Source organism: Haematobia irritans, chromosome 3, assembly GCF_050003625.1.
Source record: "Haematobia irritans isolate KBUSLIRL chromosome 3, ASM5000362v1, whole genome shotgun sequence".
Taxonomy (NCBI): Eukaryota; Metazoa; Arthropoda; class Insecta; order Diptera; family Muscidae; genus Haematobia; species Haematobia irritans.
The window spans coordinates 56,949,166-56,964,116 of NC_134399.1; the positions used below are offsets into that span (position 1 = coordinate 56,949,166).

A 14,951-nucleotide genomic window follows, 5' to 3' on the forward strand; every position below is an offset into this window, starting at 1 on the left:
AATTTCATTAACGACTTTGCTGCACTACCAATTTCATAGGCCAAACATCAACAGGATTTGGAGAGACGCATGAAGCAAACAACAACTGCCGAGAAGAAATTACACAAGGAAATTTCTCTTAAACAGGAATGCGATCGCAAGTCATACGATATGCAACGTAAGAAGGATTATAAAGCTAACAAAGAAAGATGGAAACGTGAACTGTCTATGGACGAATCGACTCCGAAACGCCAGAGAGATTTAACTCTGCAATCCCAAAAGGACAACCTCAAACAGGCTGAGGCTCAAGAAGAACAACGTTTGCTGGCACTGCAAAAGAAATATATTGACCTCGAAATGCGCAAATTCAAGCGTAGGCGTCTAATTATGATGCATGAGTTGGAAGATCAGCTCTTAAGAGAAGTATGTGACATTTCAGCTTGTAGCAATGGAGAATAAATTGAAACTCTTGCATCATTTTTTTCAGGAATTATGTAAAAAACAAAACCAGTTGGAACAAGCCCATGGCATGCTCTTAAAGCATCATGAGAAAACCCAAGAACTGGAGTATCGGCAACAAAAGAGTGTTCATCAACTACGCGAAGAACAAGTAATGATCTCTTTTTTTCACATACTTTAAATAATTCCATATTAAAAAAGCTAAAAATTCATTCATAGATAAACAAACAACACGATACCGAATTACAAAATCAAAAAGATTACATGGAACGTGTTAAAAAAGAGTTGCTTCGCAAGCATGCTCTGGAAATTAGACAACATCCAAAAAGTCTAAAGGTAAGTACCATACGAATGTCTATACACATAGATTAGAAGAGGTTCATTTGGTTTCTTTTTGTAGCAAAAAGAACTGCAAATACGTAAGCAGTTCCGGGAGACATGTAAAACTCAAACGAAACAATATAAACGTTACAAAGCCCAGATATTGCAAACAACGCCAAAGGAGCAACAAAAAGAAGTCATTAAACAATTAAAAGAAGAAAAACATCGTAAACTTACACTTTTGGGCGAACAAGTGAGTTTTTCAAATATTGCAATACTTTTTCAAATATATTAGGGCAAACATTCATTTTCGTAATTTCTTTGTAGTACGAACAAAGTATTGCTGATATGTTTCAAAGTCAAAGTTATAAACTGGATGAAAGTCAAGTGATCGAGTGCCAACGTACCAACGAAATGTTGGACTATGAATTAGATGTTTTAACTGCCTATCAAAATAAAAACAAGAAACAAGCTCAAGAACAACGTGATCGCGAGCGCAGAGAATTGGAAAATCGTGTGGCAGTTCGTCGTAGTGTTTTAGAGAGTAAGGTATGTGTGCGAGAAGAAAACTTCTTTATGCCAGCATGGTGAAAATGACAATTGAATATCAATAGATTTTAATTAATTCGTTGCTTTATGTGTTTTTGTAGATGGATGCCGAGTTACAACAATTCAACCAAGAACGTGCCGAAAGATTACGACTGATGCACGAGAAACATGTTAGAGAAATTGATTCTTTTGATGAGGAATCGGTATCTTTAGGTTTCAGGTAAGAATATTAAAATGTTGTGCATGAGTAATTTTCAGTATGTATATATGCCACCATTTATTTCAAAAAAAAATTTCCAATCATACCTGTTAGTATGTTCAGACATACACTGCCTATGAATCTGTAATTATCCGTGATTCACAAGAATTCCTCAAGGGACAAATTTCTCTCTAGTTTTATCTTAACTCAGTTTATTACCTGTGATATAATTGTAGTTCACATAGTTGATAGGATTTTTTGTTAAGACCATCATTTAATTAACAATGATTTGATGTAATTATTGCTGCTTATAGGACCAATGCTTAAGTTAGTTTTAATTTATTTTCAATGGTATATCAAATTTCATCCATTATACAATTGTTTTCACTTACACTTACCTCAATGACTCAATAGTCTGTTTTACATGTGAAAAACAACCTTTAAAGAAATATTCAATAGGCACATGACATAGTGAGAATTAAAGCACTTTGTATTCTCTCATGTTTCGGTATTCGGAATCAAAAAAAAAATGGCGACATGTTCTTAATAATTTAAGTTAGTTTAGGTATAGTCGAAGCCCGCTATTTCAATCTCACTTTGACTATTCAGCCCATTGTGTTACCACAGTGGTGAACTTCTCTCTTATCACTGAGTGTTACCCGATTTCATGATTAGCTCAATAAAAAGGGACCTTTTTATAGCCGAGTACGAACGGCGTTTCACATTGCGGTGAAACCACTTGGAGATGCGTTAAAATGTTCCCAGTATTACAGAGAAGGTATAATCCACAGCTGAAAAACTTTTTAGTATCCGGTCGAACAAGGCCGAACAAGCTAACCATTACACCACGGTGGCTCCCATCTCTTAATCAATTATCGGTGGCTGTTTATTCTCAGTTAATAAAAAGAGCATATCGACTGCAACCAAGTCATCTCATTAATTATAAACTCACAAAAAAATTTAGTATCGAACAATTCAGTCAGTATTCTATTTAGTGAAAAAATTAAATTGTGTTCATTATATATGGTAAACGTACCTTTTTATTTTCTTCCTCTTAACCATACCTTAAAAAATAATAAAAAAATTACCAATATTGTTAAATAAAAGATTACGGTAGTTAATGTTAACAGAAAAGCAAAGTATTTTGTTCTGATGTTCTTAACAGTGGTAAAAGATAATATAAATATAAAATAATTTTGCAAAAAATTAGCTCAGAAAATTTGAATGAAATGTAAATTTGATTGTAAGATTAGTTGTACAACTAATCTCATTACCGTTTGGATAACTTCAAATTGCTTTTATATTGGATAAGTGTCCGCCGCCGAGTAGACAAATTTATGTCAGCTTAGCCGTCAAGCCGCCGCCGAAAAAATGGGTCGGCTTCATTCTCTGGTTACCCCCTAAGAGATAGTTCGCACTCGGCCAAACATTTGGTCAGTTTCCCATGAATTTCAATATGCTGAAAGATTACTAATTTATAATACATTTACTCATAATAATTTTTATTTGCAGCGCTTTGGCAATAGCCGAAGGATCACGCGAGGCATACCCTGACGAAGAGGGTAGTCTATCGGGTTCGATGATTAGTTTAGCGCATAGTAATAGTTCAACAAGTTTTCCGGCTGGCTCCCTATAGCATAGAGATGTTAATAATACAAATGGATTTCATCATAATATTTTTAATAAAGATAATGTAATTATTGCTAGTAATACAACAACAACAACCAGAACATCCACCAACAACACTCCCACAATAATAACATCAAACATAGTTTCTGTATCAGCAGCGTCACCCTCATTACCATCATCATCGCCATTTTCGTCGACAACAACTACTCCCACAACATTAACCAAACAATTTCGTATCATACAAAATGATGAGTGTCGGATATATCAACCCAATGAATAACGATAATATGGCCCGTCAATATCAAGCCAATACCCTACAACAGCAACTGATTTGAATTTATAAAGCAGTATACAGTATCTACAATAAACAATTCCCAGATTGATGGTACTATTAAACACTATGTCACTTCAATGTGATATCTCTTAGGGGCTCAGAAACAAGAACAAAGAAATTTAAGGATGATGATGTGTGATGCTTTTGTAAACTACATAAAATAAAATATACACAACCCATTTTGCAAGCCACAATTTCAATCCTCCCGCACGCACACAAACGCTCTGCCCACACACACGCTCACAACTTCCAATCCATTTTGTCAATAACAAATCTTTGCAAATTAATGGAAATGATAAACCGATAAATATAAGAAGAAAAAAACCAAGTAAATAGAAGAAAGTCTCCTATAGCGAGACAAGTAAGCAAAACATTTATATGGAATGCTTTTGGAGGAGTAAGAGAGGTTAATAATATAATATACATACATATACATATATAATATTATGATAATTAATTAAATAATAATAACAATAATATTTAATAATTAACGCAAATTATTATAAAATAATTTATTTTTAAGTTAAATAAAAAATAACAAAAACAAATAAAAGTATTGGAGATCTACTTAAATTTAATATGGGTATAGAATCTATAATCGGTTTAAAGGTTTATATCCGATTCTGATAGTGGAGTCGAAAAAAAAAATAAATTCTAAATTAAAAATTTTGTAAGTAGGTCATTATATAGAAATATTCCAATGATATGATGTACATATGGCAAATAAGTAATATCATCCAATACCACAATCTCCAGTTAGTCGGCGATTTTTTGAGTTAAATTTAGGCAATCTTTGTCCACGAATGCATATTAGATACAGCTGCCTTACGAAAACAACTGACACAAGTAGGATTAGTCGGTTCTCTGTGAGATGACTTGCTAATAGGACATTTAAAGCCTCACCGAACTTTTTTCAGTACCCTGCGATGTCTTAATCCAATCATCTTTTCAACCCTACATAGGATATGATGGCTATCGCTAGTATATAATCACACTGCAATTAAGAATTTAACTACTTACGAAATTCAATTAATTTTTTATTATTTTACATTGCTGTCAAATTCTGGGGGCTAGAGAGAGTGTCTAGTATACAAGACAAAACTCATGATGGGATGCGATACAAATGCACATCATAGTATATGGGGAAGTGGTGACATTAATACAAGAGGAGAGTCACTCCTAGAGTTCATTTTGCGTACTAATTTGGTAGTTTGCAATAAGGGAGATGCCGCAACCTTTGTCACTAAAAACAGCCAAGAGGTTTTAGACGTCGCCTTGGCCTCGCAAGAACTGAATGAAATGATATCTGATTGGCTGGTTTTAAGTGAACATAGCTTCTCAGATCATCGCTACATCCGTTTCAAATTAGATATGCATACAACCAAGAGCATATTTCCGCCAAATGTTAGGAAAGCTGATTGGAATAGGTATAGGGAATCGTTCAGTATGATGATACCGGAAATACCAGAGACAAATATGAGCACTGTGCAAGATATCGAACACGCAGTGGAGAGGATTACTAAGGCCTTCAACATCTCACTGAAAGCTGCGTGCCCTAGATTGGTCTACGGAGTTAAGTGATATGAGGAAATCCTGCAGGAAGTTCTTTAACAAAGCAAAGTCCACCAGAGCTCCTAAGGATTGGGACGCTTACAAGAAGAATCTGAAAGAATACAAGCGAGAACTGAGAAAGGCTCAGTATAACTCTTGGAATGATTACTGCAGCAGTATTGAAAATACGTCGGAGGCTTCCAGACTACGGAAGGTACTAGCATCCACTAACCCCGCTCCAGGTTTCATTAAAACATCGGAGGGGCAATTGGACAACGTCCAGTGAGGAGACGCTGGAGGTACTATTGGACACACATTTTCCTGGAAATCAGACGGTCGAACCATGTTCTGGCGGTACCACAGGGGCTCAGCGGTCGTTTCCTATCGAGGAAATTGTATCGGAATCTAGAATAAAATGGGCGTTAAATTGCTTTGGACCATTCAAGTCCCCCGGACCTGATGGAATTAGTCCGGCGGAGTTACAAGCAGTGACTGACAGAATCATCCCCTGGTTGTCGGCGATATATATAGGATGTATCAACATAGCATATATTCCACGAAGGTGGAGAGAATCAAAAGTCGTTTTCATACCTAAAGCGGGAAAAGCCTCTCACTCGAATGCGAAGGATTTCCGACCAATCAGCTTATCATCATTCCTACTTAAGACTCTGGAGAGGATGATAGATATTTATCTTAGAACTAGCGTCGATTCAAGTTTGCTCTCGAAACGACAACATGCATACTCGAAAGGCTGGTCTACTGAGACCGCATTACATGAACTAGTCAGCTTTATTGAAAGCTCACTATCTGTCAAAGAATACACAATCGTGGCATTTCTAGACATCGATGGGCGTTCAATAACGTCCATCCGAGCTCGATTTTAAATGGACTGACAATTCTGAATGTTGATCCAGGTATACTTAGGCTGTTAGACGAACTTCTAACAAAGAGACGTATTTCAACCACACTAAGACAAGCAAACATACAAAGGTATGTGAACAGAGGCCCTCCCCAAGGAGGAGTTCTATCACCTCTTCTTTGGAATGTTGCTATAAACAACCTGCTGGTTTCCCTAGAAAAAGAAATGATAAAAGTGGTGGCATACGCAGATGATGTGGCGCTAGCAGTCAGGGGAAAATTCCCATCCACAAACAGAGATATTATACAGAGAGCCCACCGGATGACTGAGAAATGGGCGAAAGATAATGGTCTTGGGGTAAATCCTGCAAAGACAGAACTAGTCAAAGATACTGCAAAGATCGCAAAACTCCCACGGTTAGTCCCATTTCCTTAGGGGTATTGAAATTCCCTTTGCTGAGTGTGCTTGTCCTTATTCTTGTAGAACAAGGATTGATGTGCCAAAGGCAATAGATGACTACGGTTTGGTCGCTGTTCTAACAAAGAAAATCAATTTCAACTATAATTCACTTACCATTCGGTAATATCATGATCAGCTTGGAATAAAAATTTTATTAATATCTAATACTTACTATATATAGGTATTTTAATAAACGTATGATATAAATATTCATTATCTAACATACAATACAATAGTGTCTGTGAGTGTTTCATTGCAATAGGTGTTTCAAAAACGAATGTTTAGTTATGATCTTTGTTGTGGCTATTACAAATTCTACATTTTTGTCCTCGTCTTGGGCTAAGAAGCGTAGTGCTGCAATTTCAGCAAACGTGCAACCACCCACAAAGAAAACTAACACCACCCGTGGAATGTTTAAGGAAGATCCTTCACTAGGCGTTGAAGAATGTCTTCCGCCGATACCAATTAAGGGAGCTTGGAAATCTTCAAATGTTGGTCCGGGTAAATTATTGATTTGACTTTTTAGCGACTGCCATCCCAAGGGCTTCAACGACTGCTCAACAATACGTGCTGTAAGGGGAGCATAGAAACTGTGGACGTAACTAATATCTTTGGGATTCACTTCGACAACATCTTCAACTGTCAGATTTAATGTCTACGACAAAAAATATGGGAAATGTTCGGAATTTTTTAAAAGCATATTGACTTGTGTGATATAGATACCTTTCGTAATACTGCATAGGCTCGAGATTCAGACTGTGTATAAATAACTCCGGCCTTTTCGAGACTGCTTATCTTCAAGAGGACTTCTATGCCATAAACGTGAACCAATTCCCGCTTGTAATATGTCAAAACCTATAAAAAAAAAACTCAAATTGAATTGACAAGCCTTGCAATGCACTTAAAAACCTTAGGAGACTACCCACTTTCTCTTTAAAACCCGACGCTGCGGCACACTGTACACACATGAGTCGTAAAACTTTTTTCAAATCAATCTTTTTAGCCATCAGATCTTCTATATAGGCACTTGGTTTGTCAATGTCTTCACACATCATGAACTCCTGTTCGGCTGCTAGATCATCAGTAAATTCGAATGAATCCAAATGTTTTCGTATTAATTCTGCGATTGTAGTATGGTTCGCAACAGATTGCTTTTGTGCCAATAATGCCGGCAGTTTGTCCACTAATCTCTTCATTTCTTGAACTGAATTTTCCTGTGAACTTGCATTCATTGCTGCACTAATATCTTTGGCGCTGCGAGACAATATTTTTCCCACCTCATTAAAATTTTTATTGCGCAACTCTGCATAAAGAGCTTCTCCAGAATTTAATATAAATATTTTCTTCTCCGATGTCATATGGGTAGGAGAAGCATCCTTATGAGATCCCTTTGAAAACAAATCGGATGGCATAGTTAATTGGTTGTGGCTAATTCCGTAGAACTCATCAATCAATCCTTCGTAGGTGAGTTGAGTTGCAAAAGCGCTGAGTAGATCTATCTGGCGATCGAGTAAAATAATTTGGTCTATCGTCCCTTTTTCACCCGTTGAGAGGATTTTTTCCTCTGATCCCAATTTCTTTGCTCTCTCCCAAACGCCTTGGGCCATTGTGCCTTTTCCGTAAATTTTGGGTATCCGCCCATAAATACGTTGCAATTGTACAAGACCCAGTGCTGCTTGGTAAAGGGCGGTAGGGTCTCCATCAATGGCTACGTCTCTAAATGCCAATTGATTTTCCATAGAAATTATATCATTATCCAACGAATAGAAGTTCCAAGGCAATTCCGCAAAAAGTCCAAAACTACCGTATACACCTTTCTGCTCCAAATGTTTGGTACATAAACCTGAATATCTAGGGACAAAGAAAATGTGAAACACTCGCCCTTTTTCAGTGTTTTTTAGAACTTGTCCAACAATTACATCCATTATATCTAATTGGGGTCTCACAAGATAAATAATATTTACGAAATCTTTTGGCATTCGCGTTTCTTTTTCCATCTTGATTAGTTTAATAGATCGCTCCGAAAAGAGGCTGGTTGGTGCCACCAAACCTAGAGGTCCCAGCAGCGCATCATCTAAAATGATTGCCTTACTTCCTTCAACTTTATCTAATAACTTTTCCAGCTGCCGGCATGAAGATTCTTGTAATAACTGCAAGTTAACCCTTTGGCCTTGCAAATGGGAAAACATTACGAATGGCTCTAGTCGGAGGAACTTGATTTTTTTTCCTTTCAAACGCACAAAGATTGAAAGGAACAGCTGTTTCTGCAATTCTGACACCATAGTGGAGACGAAGAAATGTATAGATGTCTCAAATCAATACAAAGCTCTGTTGTTTGTCTGCACACTGTAGATGGCGCCTTTTCTTCTAAAGACCGGTACTCTGTTCGGTTTTCGCGTTGAAACTCCATACAAAATCAAAAAATGCGAAAAATTTGCGAAATTTTTTCCATTTGTGATACTTTGTTTTTTCGTGTTGAAAAACTGACGTTTATAGCACGGCGCCATTTGCAATGTGAATTAAGAAATAATTTATTTATTAAAAACTATTTGTGCGGGTTTATAAATCAAACACGGGCCATATTTTTGTTCCGAAACTATACAAAGGATCAAAGGAATAGCAGATCAATTGCCCAAGGAAAAATAAAATGTTATTTTGTAAAAACAAGCAACAACCACCAACTTATCCCAATATCGCTCCCTGTAAAATAGCGCTCCAAGCTACCTAAAAAAACACCGCTTTCTATGTGCGAAATAATGGTTTCCATAAAAATTTTTCGCAGGAATGAACATAGTACCGGCCTTAAAAGAGAATCATTTTCGCTTTATTTTGTTTTTTTTTTTTTCTTTTTAAGAAAACAGAATTTTGTGCATCTATACCGATTTATTGCACGTCTATTCTGGTTCTCCAAAAAATTGAAGCATGTGCGCAATTGAGTGTAATACGTCGTTCACACTATTTGAAAGATTATTTAAAAGAATCTACACTGATGGATCTAATGCGCTTTACAGACTATCAGTTATTCCGGACGGAATGTCGGTGTTTGTAAAGAATCTTACAGTGTGTCGGATCGATACGACTTATCGGCGATGACTAAATAATCGGTAAATGTGTTATCGATCCCATAAACAGCAGCAGTATCGATTATGCCTTCGGACTTAACTTATAGTGTACACTATATATGGGATATGTTCGACACGCGCACTGTCGTCCGTAATTTACTGATAGTCTGTAAAGCGCATAAAACACCTGACCGGGTGTCAGCACATAGACCAATTAAATATAAGACATCTCAAATAAATTCACAGAGCTGTAGTTTGTCTGCACACCGTAGAGGGCTCTTTTTCGTCTGCAATTGAGTGATTTTTTAATTTGGCTTTATTTTTGTTTTCTTTCCTTTGTTCTCTTGATGAAACACAAAATATTGTAAAAGCTTAAAAAATTTGATCCATTCACACCTTTTTTGTAATGCAAATTGGCTGCTTTGTACGGTAATTCTTGTTTTCCAAAAAGAAATTGAGTCACTTGACTGCGCAATTGAGTGGAATGACTGCGCTCTGCAAATAAACAAAACCATGGTGAATTCACTTGAGATGTCTATATCTTCCTTGGTCTATGGTCAGCACATAGACCAAGGAAGGTATAGACAACGAAAGTGAATTCACAGAGCTGTAGTTTGTCTGCACACCGTAGATGGCTCTTTTTCGTCTGCAATTGAGTGATTTTTAAATTTGGCTTCAATTTGTTTTCTTTCGTTTGTTCTTTTGATGAAACACCAAATATTGGAAAAACATGTAAAATTCTATACATCCACATCTTTTTTGTAATGCAAATTGACTGATTTGTACGGTAATTCTCGTTTTCCAAAAAGAAATTGAGTCACTTGACTGCGCAATTGAGTGGAATGACTGCGCACTGCAAATAAACAAAACCATGGTGAATTATCAAGGTATGCCTCTATATTTTCGTGGTCTATGAATTGAGTGGAATGACTGCGCACTGCAAATAAACAACACCATGGTGAATTATCAAGGTATGTCTCTATATTTTCTTGGTCTATGGTGTTAGCTGCTTTCTGGTGTTCGCATAGACCAAGGAAGGTATAGACAACGAAAGCATAGACCAAGGAAGGTATAGACATCTCAAGTGAATTTACAGCGCTGTAGTTTGTCTGCACACCGTATATGGCTGTTTTTCGTCTGCAATTGAGTGATTTTTTAATTTGGCTTTAATTTGTTTTCTTTCCTTTGTTCTCTCGTTGAAACACCAAATATTGTGAAAGTTTATAAAATACTATTCATCCACACCTTTTTTGTATTGCAAATTGACTGATTTGAACGGTAATTCTCGTTTTCCAAAAAGAAATTGAGTCACTTGACTGCGCAATTGAGTGGAATGACTGCGCACTGCAAATTAACAAAACCATGGTGAATTATCATGGTCTCTATATTTTCTTGGTCTATGACGAAAGTGAATTCACAGCGCTGTAGTTTGTCTGCACACCGTAGATGGCTCTTTTTCGTCTACAATTGAGTGATTTTTAAATTTGGCTTTAATTTGTTTTCTTTCATTTCTTTCAAGAGAACAAAGGAAAGAAAACACAAATAAAGCCAAATTAAAAAATCACTCATTTGCAGACAGAGCTCGTTCGACATACAGAAATAGGCTGAAAGATCACATTTTCGCACGAGAAAACCATATACAAAACGTTTGCTCGGAATGAATGCGAAATATTTGTTTTGAGTTTTCTTGAACATTTATTGATGCAAGCACATTTATTCAGCAGTATTTCTTACCATTTGTAAAGAGAAAAACATATTATTTGAAACACTACAGTGACTGCTATTTTCGCCAACTTTTTTGTTGTTATGAGTCACAGAATTCTATGAATATAGATAACAATACTTAATATTTTGTTCTTTCTTTTTCAGTGACAAAAGGAAGCCATGGACAAAGAAGCGGAATGAGAATAAGTGGTTTATGAATTGTTGTTTATATGCCTGTTAATTGATGTACCCTGCATGGCGACGATGGGTTGACTATTAAATAATTTTGTGCCGTTCACATCATATCTTATGAATACGATAATGCTCGTATCCAACTATTCGAGATATGTCTCCGATACCGGCCACACTATACGGCAGTTTGTTAATGTGTTCGATAGCACATTTATCGCTATTTTACTTATCGCCAACAATTCTTAGCGTTTGACCACATTGTAAGATTCTTTACAAACACAGATATTTCGTTCCGATATACTTATCTATGAACGGCGATCTAGAAGTTAAATCAGCGACGACGCATAAACGAAGCGTTCATTATGCGAATAATGTAGAATGTGATTTTGTTATGTTAGTATTTATTTCATTTAATTAAGATTATTTTGTTTTCGCATTATATTTGTTGCAGGCACATGCAACGACATGTACGGCAAAGGGGTGGCCTACTGGGCAATGGCAAGTATTTGTGAAAATTATTTTTTCTTGTCCGCGATTATACGACATATATCAAATGGGTTTTGTCGTATGATGCTGTTTTGTAGGAGAAATAGTGAAAAATAGTTTTTCTTCTCATTCAAGAGAAGAAAATATTTTTCCTGTTGATTTGGGGCTGTGTGGCTGTGAAATGGTGTGGAAGAAATGAAGAAGTAGAGGTTGGCTGCAGTGGCAATTCATGTAGCCGGTAGGGCTCTAAATGGGAGCGTATGGCTATGGCGTACTTGTTGCGTATTTGGTGTAATATGTTTGGATTCAAGCAATATTCAGAGGTGGGTGGTAGTGTTTGAGATCCAGCTAGTATTTGTGTCTATGACTGTCTGAAAGTGCTACTATGGACAGTTTCATGCGGAGGGGTAGATTTTCACATGGACTATGTCCTGATTCTGTGCCACGGTATGTTGAACTACACTAGGCATGAGTTAGATTCTCTATTCATGTTAGTTAAAGTGGAAGTCAACAGCCGTTAATTTGAATTGCAGGGTAGTATTCCTTATTATCATTCACGATTAAATTGACAGAAAAACAAAACGAAGGAATGTGTCAAAGAGGAATGGACAAAAAAATGGGGGACATTGGAAAGTTGGCGGGGTTGAAAGCGGGGGTATACCCTGCCAGCATTTCAAAGTTCCATTTCATCTTCATCGCTACCACAGACTCGTAAATGTCACTACAACCATCCTACTGTGATGGGGGGCAGCATATCATAAAGTACAAAATGTACTTCATACATGTATTTTGCCATCACTACTTTTACAAAAGCCATTTTATTTTTTGTGAAACGCCAAGCGCAACCAGCTTGTTATATTTTATTTAAATAAAAACGAAAATAAAGTTCTGAAAACATAGATTTTACGCTTAAAATTGTGAAAGGTATATTGGTGAACAATTTTTGATTTTCCAAATGGAATAAAGTGATTGTTTTTCAAATATTTTACAGACACGCTGCCTCCATCGAATGAAAATACTGGCTGATAGACGCTGCAACATGTAACTCGCTACTTGTAACTCTACCTCATCATTAATGCAAAAAATTATGTTAAATGTGATGTGATAGTGGTATAAATGTTATATTTTTAAGAATTTGTAAATAATTAATCAAATTATTAAATATCTAAACAAACGTGTTTTACTCGACCACAATGATTCTTTTACCACTATCTTAAAATGTGCTTTTTCTGATTGTTTGGAGGGTCTCTTATTGGCGTCGTTCTAAATTGATCTATAAAGGCACCTAATAATTGCACTCATGCGAAACCTTTTTGTAGTAACTTGGCGTGGTACAACTTCTCAATAGTGACGGCGCTTTTCCGACGAGTTTTTGATATCGTATATGATTGTTTTCAACGTACTGGGGATTCTCAGAAGCGCCCCCAAATTCAAAAAATGTTGGCAGGGTATAAACGACAAGGGTAGCCCAGCTGACATTAACAAACAAGACGTTATTGGTGAACTTTCAAATCATTGTGTTTATTTGTATAATCCAATATTAGTATAAAAAAGTGGAAGTAATATTAACAATTGTGGTTTAATTGAATTAATTGTGCTTAGTGTTTAATTACACAGTGATGTAAGTAATTAGTGTTTTTCTAACATTAGTCAATGGTTGTGATTGTGTGTAATTTTTTATACAGTAATACTAGAAAAATCTGGTGATCGACGGAATCTGCACTGGCCTCCGTGGACAACTGGGAGGGCCAGTGTTTTCATTTTTCTTCGGGATTTTTCTTCATTTTTCCTGGTTTTCGGGTTACTGGGGGTGACTTATGTTGAAGCCAGTTTTGTGAAATCTGGAGAACAGTTTTCGTCCACATATATATCCCAAACATAAAGCCAAGTTTCATTGGGGAAGTCAGAACGCTGAATTTGCGGATTGCTGCTTGGTTGGACAACTTAGTGCCATATATGGATGCGATGGTTGAAGACTTCAATACTATTTGTTCAATATAATCCTGCAAGAAGATAAGAGAAAAAAAAAATCTGTCAATAAGAGAAAAACACCAGGTAACTTTGTGTCTCACCAGTTGTTTGTGTCTGTCTGTCCATGCGCCATAAAGAAAATAACGTCTGCATAAGATCCTATTCCTGAAATTGAGTAAAAAGGAAATATTATTCTCGATTCAAAACCAATTTAAATATAAGAAAAGAGGAAAAATAATCATTATAAAAATATATTAGCTATAATTTTAGTAGATAATTTAGGTTTAGTAATCTACATTTTTTTTTGTGAAATACTTGTTAGTTTCTCGTTATTGTAAGAGGAAAAATATCCTAGTTTTTGTTATAAATCAGGCACAGGGTGATAGGTTTGGGTCCTTGCGAAATTAGAGTATTTGCCCTGCTATAATCTTGAGAGCGGGAATTGTCTTTTAAGAGAGCTCTTTTATCAGATAGGTAAAACATTTTATTCGCGCCAAAGTAAGCGCGTCAAAACAAGGGTCTGAGTCCGGTTCATCCTCAAATTGAGCCATTCAGTCTTCATATACGATATTTTTCTTCGTGATTTTCGATTTTGTTTTATTTTTAAACTCTTTTTTTTTACTTTTAATAGAGATAAATTAAAAAAAATAATACAAAAATATATTAGACTAAGGATAATTAATACAAATATTTTTTTTGTTAGTTTTTAATATTTTTACAATAAAATTATTTATGGCTTGATTTGTTTTTAAAGAAAATGTTGTGTTGGTAATTGTTGTCATTGTGGGGGCAGAGGTATGAGGTAATTGTGTGAATACAATTGTGTGTGTGGTAATAAGGGGCCCAAAGAAATATGAAATTGAGGAAAAATGGAGTGTTTTGGGTCATGGTTGGGTGGGCAAGTGTGAGGTTATAACACCAAGACCTCTGGATCGATGTTTTCCCATTTAGGATCGTCGTAAGTCGCGTTTTGTATTTGTGTGAGTTCAAACTCTTTCAATGTTAGTGCTCTGGGTTTGATATAGGCGGGTTGAGTCCCACACCCACTGAGATCGCCGTAGTCAGCCGGACGGCCATGTCAAACGCCGCTATAGACGCACATAACATATTTTGTTTTAATTAATTATTTATTACTATTACTATCGTTGTTTACCATCATCTAGTTAACTAGCATATGACTCACATACTGAAATTATA

General features: G+C 36.1%; 2 protein-coding genes and 1 long non-coding RNA gene across 5 annotated transcripts in view; 1 reads left to right on the forward strand and 2 right to left on the reverse strand.

Annotated features, from left to right (window-relative positions):
- Positions 1-11,986, forward strand: part of Tao (Serine/threonine-protein kinase Tao) — a 49,749-nt gene extending 37,763 nt beyond the window's left edge. For 2 of the 3 annotated variants that reach the window (XM_075300632.1, XM_075300634.1), the window contains 7 exons: positions 40-402; positions 467-589; positions 658-774; positions 839-1,012; positions 1,087-1,308; positions 1,410-1,528; positions 3,020-4,023. In XM_075300632.1, coding sequence (XP_075156747.1) covers positions 40-402; positions 467-589; positions 658-774; positions 839-1,012; positions 1,087-1,308; positions 1,410-1,528; positions 3,020-3,143 — 1,242 coding nt within the window. In that variant the 3' untranslated portion in view covers positions 3,144-4,023. Of the gene's footprint in view, positions 1-39; positions 403-466; positions 590-657; positions 775-838; positions 1,013-1,086; positions 1,309-1,409; positions 1,529-3,019; positions 4,024-11,270 lie in introns of those variants that run through there. The other variant, XM_075300633.1, reaches the window with a different exon arrangement.
- On the reverse strand, positions 6,440-8,598 carry car (vacuolar protein sorting-associated protein 33A). The gene is made up of 3 exons (XM_075300635.1): positions 7,266-8,598; positions 7,063-7,194; positions 6,440-6,994 (listed from the first exon to the last, which is right to left on the reverse strand). The coding sequence occupies exons 1-3, from the start codon at positions 8,526-8,528 to the stop codon at positions 6,590-6,592; spliced, it is 1,800 nt and encodes a 599-aa protein (XP_075156750.1). The 5' UTR covers positions 8,529-8,598; the 3' UTR covers positions 6,440-6,589.
- A 1,649-nt stretch (positions 11,987-13,635) lies between the features above and the next one.
- On the reverse strand, positions 13,636-14,444 carry LOC142230026 (uncharacterized). The gene is made up of 2 exons (XR_012720557.1): positions 13,856-14,444; positions 13,636-13,786 (listed from the first exon to the last, which is right to left on the reverse strand). It is a non-coding gene; the product is annotated as an uncharacterized LOC142230026 (long non-coding RNA).
- Positions 14,445-14,951: the final 507 nt, after the last annotated feature.